This window comes from Rosa chinensis, chromosome 6, assembly GCF_002994745.2.
Source record: "Rosa chinensis cultivar Old Blush chromosome 6, RchiOBHm-V2, whole genome shotgun sequence".
Taxonomy (NCBI): Eukaryota; Viridiplantae; Streptophyta; class Magnoliopsida; order Rosales; family Rosaceae; genus Rosa; species Rosa chinensis.
In genome coordinates, this window is record NC_037093.1 from 60357575 (window position 1) to 60368266 (window position 10692).

At 36.8% G+C, this 10692-nt stretch overlaps 1 protein-coding gene across 4 annotated transcripts; it reads right to left on the reverse strand.

Annotated features, from left to right (window-relative positions):
* Nucleotides 1–237: 237 nt before the first annotated feature.
* On the reverse strand, nucleotides 238–8363 carry LOC112168743 (dynamin-related protein 3A). 4 transcript variants are annotated; one of them, XM_024305647.2, is made up of 20 exons: nucleotides 7892–8362; nucleotides 7517–7799; nucleotides 7374–7402; nucleotides 7195–7296; nucleotides 6180–6248; nucleotides 6017–6076; nucleotides 5795–5908; nucleotides 5254–5302; nucleotides 4731–4840; nucleotides 4407–4499; nucleotides 4187–4279; nucleotides 3958–4095; nucleotides 3685–3771; nucleotides 3002–3080; nucleotides 2709–2836; nucleotides 2447–2590; nucleotides 2269–2321; nucleotides 1483–1582; nucleotides 1119–1272; nucleotides 238–875 (listed from the first exon to the last, which is right to left on the reverse strand). In XM_024305647.2, coding segments are annotated over exons 1-20 (2271 nt in total). In that variant the 5' UTR covers nucleotides 8276–8362; the 3' UTR covers nucleotides 238–873. The 4 variants fall into 4 exon arrangements, with proteins under 4 accessions (XP_024161415.1, XP_024161413.1, XP_024161416.1 ...); XM_024305645.2 differs by having other exon boundaries at nucleotides 238–1272; nucleotides 7892–8363; XM_024305648.2 differs by having other exon boundaries at nucleotides 238–1272; nucleotides 3002–3041.
* Nucleotides 8364–10692: the final 2329 nt, after the last annotated feature.

Consider the following 10692-nt stretch of genomic DNA (forward strand, 5'->3'; position numbering starts at 1 on the left):
ATTATGTTATAATTTTTTTAGTGTTATGAAGTTGTACGGGGAGGTTGCTTTCTCAATTTCAATAGAAAATTTTGACAGAAATTTTGAGTGTTGATTGAAGGTTTGATATATTGTCGTTCGATAATGATAATGAAATACTAGTTTTTAAAGGAAATCTAATCAAATTACTAAAATTTTGAGAAAATTTTTGGTTGTTTCCAATAAATTTGAACCCTTGCCTAAGACAACATTATGATGAAAACAACAAGGGTCAATTTATGTACAACAATCCCTGTGATCACAAACCAATCTTGACCTAGAAAACCTTCATAGTTCCACAAAGTTAGCATAGTTGTATGCCTATGATTACAAATGATATATAGATAATAATGTTGATCCTAAAACTTAAGCCATCTCTTCTCTTTTTCTCTACTGACAAGTGACAACCGCATTGATGCAGAAGCCTGAGCTGCTCCGCTCCCGCTCTGCCAAGACTTCGCGAGTTTCAATCAATTTTCTCATTGCAGCCTCATAAACCACCTTCTCTTTTTTGTTTCTACTCACCATTTCCTCAAGCTTTCCAACTCGCAACTTCAACTCCTTAAGCTTTCCAACTCGCAACTTCAACTCCTTCACTTCATCCTCATAAGCCACCAAATCCTGCCTATCAACTTTCTTCCCCTCCCCTGACCCTTTGTTCTGCACTTCTGCTGCTTCTTTGCTGATCCACCATTTAAAGCTTCACCGTGTATAGCAAGTTGGCTATTAATAAAACTAAACATATCAGGTGTTGACTCCACTTCTTTCGCTGCTCTTGTCAATGCTGCAAACTTCTTGTCACGTCTTGTCACGTTTCCTTTTACCCCCTCTGCTCCGCTTCTTTCCTTGATTCCCTTCACCCTATTCCTTCTCACAAGATTCCACAGCATGATCAAGAGATTGCTTTGGTGGATGGACCTTCACAGCTGTTTTGTGGAATACTCAGTAAATAGGAAAAGGAATTCACTGTACAACCTGGTAATCACCAAAGACAATGGCATAGTTACCAGTTACAGTCTAACAAATCTAAAACCAAAAACCGCACTCTTCTTGCTGAAATGATCTTCAAGCTGTAGTGTTGGTAACAAATGATCTGGAGGATGAATGGTATCTAGATTGACTCATCTCACCACTGGTTGTTAAGTATTGTTGATGGGGTGGTGAAATCCTTGTAATTCTTGGAAGTTCAGTGGAAGCATCAGTTCCAAAACTAGAAGTACGGCATGAGACATCAAATTCAACTTTCTCCAGTGTCTAGAAGAAAGAAACACGGTAATATAAAACCAAAAGAAATTTAGAATCATTTCTACATAACATAGAGGATTTCTACAGGCTAAAGAAACTACTGAGGTTTCTATATTAATTCTTCTCGAAAGGAAATAGCAGAAGGGTGCTCCCCTCGTAAGTACGTTCTACTCTTGAAAATATTAAGAAGCAATCTACTGTCTAAAACAGAATAACTACCTGCAAAGATTGTTCCAAAACTGGGAGCAATTCTTGGATATGTTTTCTTTTCAATACAAATGCATCATGCTCCTGCAACAGTTCTTCAAACAGGTTCTCTCTGCATAATAGCAGGAAAAAACCACCATCATAAGTTTGAAAACTAACCATCTTTCCCATGTTTATACTATGAACCAATGGAAACTGAACGTGTGATTCAAGAAGTGCTTTCTTTGTTTATCAAAGCCGAAACTAGCTTGATAACCACACTGCGAAGCTTCTCAAGTTCTGAGAACTTAAGAATAAGCTTTGGAATAATACATCCTTGACAATGAAAACTTTATCCTATCCTGACAAAAACATTAAGCCATCATCCAACTCAATAAAGTATCTTATGAAGGCTTTCAAGTATTTTTCCATATATATACTAGCCCCCTGTGACGTGCGCGCGCACTATGAGGCCATCTATATGTGTGTGTGTGTGTGTGTGTTAATATGTATATCAGAGAGCCATCTCTCCTCTTTTTTCCTGGTAACAAGTGATGCATCTCTTTTTAAATACAGGTAGGGCATGATATATCCGCACTACGATACGTGTTTGCTATTAGGTGTACAACTGCAGTGTCTTCGAGCATCACAAAATAGAAAGCAAGGACGCACTTGGACATGGATTATTTGAAGCTCAATCAAGAAATGAATAAATTATGTAACAATGAGGATGACCGGTTAAAAGAAAACAATGTCCAGCTTAAAAGAGAGATGACCAAGGGCCCATAAAACAAAACAACCAAGTAGTAATAAACATACCTGTAGAACTTTTGAATGAAGGTTCGATGAAGGCTCCGTTTTGTAAGATTGACCTAAAGCATATTAAAAATGATGCATGTCAATCAACTTTTAAAAGTGTCAAAAGGAAAAAAGAAAAATAATCAAGAATGCTTGAAATAGTACGGAGATATCAACAAATGTAAGAATATAGGTGTACCAGAAAGTGCATAATTGCTTTTGGAACAAGATCTTGAATGTTTTTTCTGACAATGTCATAATATGACCGCAAGAGTAATTTGGTTATGACAATTTCCACTGCTTTATGCTCTGTCACTTCAATTGGCCTTAAGATGGATGGGGGCTGAAATCAGCAAGAACAGAGAGAAAAATGGAAGCATTTAAATCTTAAAATAAAGAAATAGTTAACATGAAGAATAACTTAAAAAGAAGAAATAAACCACAGTAAACCACACTATTACCTCTCTCAATTGGATTACAGAGGGCATCGATTGTGAATGGTTTTGATCACCGAAAGATCTGCTATCCGGGGAGCCTTCAGATGATGTCCGATTCCCAAAAAATGGAAGCCAAGTCTTTGTGGAACCTCCTAAATTAGATATAAGATTTTTATTGATTTTAGAAATGGCAGACAAGATGACAGATGGCTGTACCATCATCCTATATCTATGCACAAGAAACAATGTTAATGAAATAAGGCAACTTATTAACAGAGGTATGCAGTATGCTTTGCAATAATGGAAACATGACTTACCAGATACGGGTTTATTGTTATTCAGCTGTGAAGGACTTCCCTGTAAGGCACCCTTCAAAGAAGTCAGGCCATCTGAATACTAGTTCACATACCCCCATTCAATTGGATTCATGAAAATATTTCAGATTGGGACAAAGATGGTTTAAAAGGAAAATAAAGAGCCATAGCCATGGAAGAGTCCAAATCTGAAATTCTTTTGCACAAAACAAGAGAAGAAAAAGAACTAGAACAGAGTGGATTTTCATTTTTGTACTTGTTCATTTTAGCACTACTTTTCTGGCCCAGGCTTCTACCTTAATAGTTTACTAGCTCATGCTTATGTGACAGGAGAAGTTCTTAGATGGTATGGACCCACACCCGTAGGAAGCACCTCCAATTGTATGGGATGAAGTCTTCTGTCCTATAGACTATTGTTTTTTTTTGTTCCCTATATTTTTAAGTCTATTGTTTTCTCTGTGATCAAACTTGTATACATTTCCTTCTCTAAGATATAAAATCAGATCAGATCTAATTTCCAAAATCAGATCGACTTACTTCGATAAAACTAATAGCATAGTCTGAGTTAGAGAAAATTAATCAAAAAAAAAAAAAGGATAACAATTGACAGGATTCACCCATCATGTTCAAAATATAGCTGCTTGATAAGTATAAATTGTCTTTTGCACTAGCGTTGTAGCATCTACCTGTGGTGATTTCAACTCATGCATAGCAATCTCAGCAGCTCTGTTCCCACCTAAAAAATTTGGGTGCGAAGTGTTTATATAATCTGCCTGTATGAAAGAAAGTAGATCAGTCAGCATAGGTCCAAATCAGCATCAGAGCAAATGCTTGTTGAACAATCATTTGATAGGAAACATAAAGCAGTCCTAACTAAGCACAATTTTTCTTCTCATGACAAGATCGATAGATCAAAGAATACCCATATAACAGTGTTTATACGGTTGACAGAGAGATACCTCCATCTCAATAAGATTTTCTATCATTCTCTCAGCAGGCTGTGCACCATCACGCAAAAAGTTTACCATGACTTCATCCAAACGCATTCTCAATACTGGAAACCTTTGCAACTCAGTAACCTCACAAGTGCGGCTAATCTACACAGAAAAATTTCAGTTATCAACATTTCTTGATTCATGGAAACGTATAATTCTAAAAGTGCCACATAGACATGTATCTATAACTCACCTTAACCAGTTCCTCATAAACAAAACGAAGACACTGAAGGCTTGGGTCTAGCAAGCGTGCAATCTCTCTTTTAACTAAAACTTCAAATGGGACCTGAAAACAATCAAACACAATGCTTATCACCCACCGCATGCAACCCCGCCACTGGTTTAAAACTTTTAGACAAGGGAATGGAATGTAGGACACCACATGGCATCATCAATATAGTCACCTAACTCACCTCGGGCACAAACAAAGCATCTCTTGTACCAGATGCATTTTGAATGGCGGTTCGAATATCATTATCAGTTACATCGTCACAGGGATCTACTTCCTACAATTATGGATAGTTTGTAGGCAATCAGGTGATAGCATCTTTGTAATATTAAATTTGTACAGTAAGAGGCCCTTGAACAAGAAATAAATTTCAAAGCATGCTCACATCAAGCAGAAATGGAGAACATAGTAGTACCGGATTATTATTTTTAGTAGGACACAGGCCTTTTCGTTTAAGTATGTAGTAAACAGACAATGTTCATATTTCTACACATAACAAACATAGTACCTGCAAGCTCTTTACAAAAATTGACTGGAAAATGTACTGGATCCTGGCTCCACCTGACAATTCTTTAGTTAACATCTCTGGATTTTTTCCATCCAACATGGCAGTAAAAGCTGTCAATTAGTGAAAGGGAAACAGGAACATTACTATCACCAAGAAGAGTAACATCAAAAAGCTAGTGCTCAAACAGCATAAGCAAGTAGCATGAAACTAAATACCAAGAAGTGTAAAACAAAAAAAAAAAACAAAAAATACAAATATCAGGCTCATAAAATTACAAGAGATGAAAGAATACTAGAAGACTTTACAGAAAAATTCAGTTTTAGCACATGGCTGCAGTCTCACACACACACATCATTTCTCATCTCACAGTCACAATAGCACCTCCAACTTTCAAATTTAATTCTCTCCAACTGTCTTGGTCTTGTTTGATCCTCTTTAGATGATCATTTGCTGGAATAACGTGTCCACTTCCAGGAAATTGAAATAAATATACTTTTACTCTGCCAGGAAATTGAAATCTCACCTTCACAGTATTTTGACAAAATGTTCAACAAAGTTGCTCCCAGATCTGTCTGTTCAGGAAAAGGGACAAAGTACTTAGAGCAAACTATAAAGTCAAAATACTATCCATGTCAAATGTGTATGTGTGCGTGTATACACAGAAAAAGAATGAGCATAGTAAAACATTTTGATCGTGAATGCATGTTCTCTACATTTCTCTACATAGAAGACCAGTAGTAGCAGTAAGTTAACAACAAATTGCTTACACAGACTCATAACTAAATCATCATATTTTAGCTCAATCTTAAATGATGATGTTTGACAACTAAAAAGAGAATGTAAAAGGTTATGGGTCCTATAGAGGATAAAAGGAATGCAATAATACCCCTATTTCCAAGACTAGAACCAATGAATCATGTTCTTAAGGTATATCAAATATCAAGGAAAAACAATGACCCCAGCTGAATATAAGTAATTGAAGGTAAATACAACATGGCAACCCTAACTGTCCACATGCAGTAAGAGCACCAGAGAACTTAAAAATGTAAGTTACTGAAACTTACTTTGGATTCCATAACTTTTCCATAAGTTTGTAGTTCCTTATAGATAGCATTCATCTGAGAATTCAACTCAGCCTTCAAACCAGGGAGAACAATCCTGATATGGTGCTCCAGAATCTAAAACAGAAAATCAACCGTGACAACAATGACAATAAGTGAAGCAAGAAATAATACCATGCGCAAGAAGAGGCATAAGCACCAAACAATCGTAGGATGCATACCAACCTGATTCAGTTTCCTTGCTAACTGGGGAATGCCGCAACTATCAGAGAGACTGCTATATACCTTTAACATGTATGGCACACGAAAAATTTTGCTAAGCTCCAATACACCATTACCATTATTTTTTCAATAGTCAATAAAATAAAAAAGAAAAAGTGAAAATTACTGGATTATTGCGGAAGAATTTATCCTCATAAGCAAGTGCTGCAGCAATGCTACGGTTTTTATTAATGTCCTGTGACAAAGAAAAGAGTAAAAATGCTAGGTGAGTATTAAACTCCGACCCTAATTCCAGCGTGGACTTCATAAAGGGAGCAAGCACTCAATATATACATTAGATAATGCGTAATATATTTTTCTTCCTTTTTCTTCAGTGAACATATGGACAAAATTCTACCAGGCAGTATACCACAGTGGCTTGTAATGTCAGTTGTTTAGACTTAAGAGTATTACCCCCATATTCAAATCCAAAGATTCCAAAATAAAGATAGTCCAGCATTCACACAATACATTAAATTTTAAAGTCAAGAACAGAGAATGTTAAAAGAAATGGTGTCAACTAAACTAACAATCCAACCCCAAATGTTTATGCAGAATGATTTAGTGGCTTCATTTTATCACAACTAACCCTCAAATGGACTATGAGTGCGAGTAAGCAGATCTAAGGTGTATTTAGTATGAGTCAAGACTAGAGCAGTCAATGTATAGTACGTCCCACAAATGCTATGCTATATGAATAACTAGCCTATATGAAAGGTGAAGATTGCCGGCTACCACATGTGAACCCCAAGAGAAATCAATGATGGAAAAACGATATACAAGAACTGGGGATGGTTGGTTATATGAAAATATCTGAAGAGATGAGCTAGTTTTAATCGTCAAATTGATAATTGCAGGCAAATGATTAGCCTATATAGAGCCAGATTAGGCATTAATGTGAACTTCCAATCTAATCCACATTGCGGCATACATTATCCAAGTAGCTCTTGAATAAGAATTCACACTTACAACCAATTAAAAGGTCATACCAGCTCCTCAAATCTTTGAAAAATAGCCTATAAAATTGCCCAATTAATATCACCATATATACTCTTAGACTCTTAGTCATGGGAAATAAATTTGGCAGCAATGTAGCAAATAAAACAAGTGGTAGACAGATTAGCTATTTGAATAATTTGTACCTCCTGACAACGGTTGACAACACCAATATAACCAAGCTTAAGGGGAACAACTTTCCCGAGCAAAAATTTGCTGGCATCGGTGCCCCTGTCCATTATATCCAGCTACAGACAGAACAACAGTGCCTTATCAGACTTTTACCAAAGCACAAAACCAGGAATCAAAGAGGAGAAAGACAAACCTTGGTGATGACACCAATGGTACGAAAACCTGTTAATGCATTTGCGTCAGTGATAGGGAACAATGTATGGATTCAGGGAACAAATGAACAATGGAACACAATGTATGCAGGTAAAGTTAAATTAAGAGCGATAGTTAGGATACCGGTAGGGTCAGCTTCTCTAGCGAGTTGAAGTGCATCAGAGGTGGCTAAATCAGCGTTGGCAGGAGTAACTGCCAATATAATGCAATTTTCTTGCCTAATATGTCCCATTATCATCTTCCTGATCCTTGATTCTATGTCACTAGGTTGATCTCCCACAGGAACCTTAGTGATGCCAGGCAAATCAACAAGAGTCATATTAAGGACATTCGGAGAGGTAATCTTAAGCCGAATTTGTTTATCCGAAACTCCTTTGTTCAATCCTGCCTCTCTTTCAGTCTCAGCCTGCAGTGAGCAAAAATTGAAGTAACAGAAAATTTTGAAAATTCATACCCGTAGTATCCTGAACTGTAAAAAGTAAAAGCGTGCAGGTGTACCTGAATCTCTCGGCGAATGCTGGTGAAGTCGTAGAAGCGCTTTCCAGGCAAATGCCGAAACTCGCCCCACTCGGTTTGGGCGGCATCTTGGGCGGGATTGGGCGGGCGATTCTCGAGCATCAAGACGAGAGGTCTACGAGTGCAAATATCGCAGCCGCGAGGGAGGAAGTCACGGCCGACGAGGGCCTCGAGGACGCTGGATTTACCGCTGCTTTGGCTTCCCACGACAGCAACTTGCGGCAGCGAAATCTTGGACAATTCGCTGCCTGAGGCTACGGGAGCCAGAATGTCCTGCATCTTGTTGATTATCGGAATCAGCGACGAGCCGATCGTCACTGAACTAGTCGTCGGCTTCGTAGGAAGAGAGTCCCCTGCCTCGCCCATTGATGCTTAATTGTTTTTCACTTTTTTGAGAGAGTTTGATGGAAGTAGAAGAGGAGGGGTTTTCTTTTTCTTTTTTGAATTGGAGAGACTGTGGGGTTTTAAAGTTAAAGAGTTGGCGCTGCTTCGTGGAGACAACATTGCGTTTAGTTGACGCCTGAGCGGGCTATGAGCCGTCGGATCTTGATCGAAGCTCCCCTTTGTATTTGTTTGCATTTACACATTTCATAGAAAAAGACTTAAGAAGGTATTCTTTTTTAGGATAGTGCCACACTGCCACTTATATCTTATGCTGATCTTTTGGTTTAAAATTTTACTCTTTTTTAGAAAAACACATTTTTTAAACTTTTGAGAAAAACGAAACTAGCCTTCAACATGCCCAAACTTTTCACATAACGGTTACTTATAACAAATGTAATCACTGTTGTTTGTTTTTAGTAAAAAATTAGAATTTTTTTGGGTTATTATCACAAATGGTACTTGAACTTATTATCTATTTTATCGATGGTACCTGAACTTCAATTTTGATCACAACCAGTACCCGAACTTTTCGACTTCATTTTAAATGGTACCTAAGGCCACCTTCGGTCACTATTCAGGTCAAAAAAGCCAAATCTAAAAATTAAAAAAAAAAATTCAAGTTCAAGGCAAGTCTATTACCAAAAAATCATCACTATATATGATCGCAACCCTTAAAATCATCACTATGATCGCCTCACATGCTGTTTTTAGTTGGAATATTGACCGGAGGTGGCTCTAGGTACCATTTAAAATGAAATCGAAAAATTCGGGTACCGGTTGTGATCAAAATTGAAGTTCAGATACCATCGATAAGATTGAGGTATAGTTCAGGTACCATTTGTGATAATAACCCAATTTTTTTTATTTTTCTTCTTTAAAACAGAAAATCTAAACTTTAAGATAATACAGGATAAAGGCAGAAGACAGAATAATTTTAACATAAAATTGAAATTTTGAAGAAGTGGATGAGCAATCTGAAATTATATATTTAAACATAATTACAAGCTAAGAACTCAGAGCCTCGTTCTTAGGTAAATAGCTAAAAAGTTGTTTAGCTATCCATTAGTACAATTACAAATACTTACTTGAAATGAAAGCACACCACTTTACACGATTTCTTCCAAGAAGGAAGGCACACTGCTACTTTAGCTACACTACAAGCATTCTGGCTATCTTACTTTTCTTGAGAGAAGAGAGAGCTTTTATCTCAAGTTTTTCTAATGCCTTACAAACTGACTCTAAAACTCCTTATAAACGGAGCAGAACTCAAACCAAAATTCAAAACATAAAAATATACAAGAAATTTAATTATTTTCTGCTTCTGTGAGTGCTTCACATGATTACGGTCGGTCGACGAAAAACAGATTCTCCTTTGGTGAAGTGTTTTTTTACCTTATTCCTTTTGAAAAGCATATTCTTCTTTTGAAAAGCATATTCTTCTTTTGAAAAGCAAAAGTTACTTTATGAAAAGCAAAAGTTGCTTTTATCTGCCTTTTACACCTGTTTCTTTACATATTCTCATCTGTTTCCGAATTATAGCCTAGGACGAAAGAGTTATTTTCCATTCACGCTTCATCCAGAGAATGGTAGAATTTGGTTGGCCATTATATCCTTCGCATGCAGGCTGCATATATTTTCTTTGAGTAATTCTCACATAATGGTATGGAGAAATGTAGTCAACTTCACCACTTTTCTTTTGGATCCACTCTGGTGGAGTAGATCTAAACTTCAATCTAAGAATGCAGTCATTCTTTCTAACATTCTTGACTATGTTGACTATGATGGTGGGCAGTCCTTTGAGATCATCATTTGTTTTTGTCTAGAGATTATGGACAAAACCATTTTCAACAAGTCAGAGCTTGTGTTCTTGAGGATGTTCACTCTGAATATTAACTACATATCTTCCAACATAAGGTCCAAGGACAATAAATAGGGTTTGAGGAAGACATGAGTTGCGACTTCTAATAAGATTATGAAAGTCTAATCATTCTAATTCTTTTAGTGCCAAAATAGGAACTCTAGCACTTTTAGGATCTTCAAGATATTGAATCTTTTCATTTTGGACAACACTCTGTTGTGTAGTATTTTCATGAAATTCTTCGAATAATGGTCTAGCGTTTTCATGAAGTTCTTCAGCTAAGGCAAACAAAGCTGGGAACATGAGTCCGCTATTTATTTCCTGAAAAGCAAACAAAATGTTATCCAGTATGGCCTTCTGATGATAGGCTAACCTTCTATGAGTTTTGAACATAGGTTCTTCAAAAGTCTTTAATTGGTAATTAAAAACATTTGTAATTCCAGATGGAATGATTTTCCTTTTTGGCAAAGCAACAGCCTTAAACGGTCTTGATAAGCCTTTACTGTCTGTTGTTCGAGACGAGCTAGCCAATCCATTATCC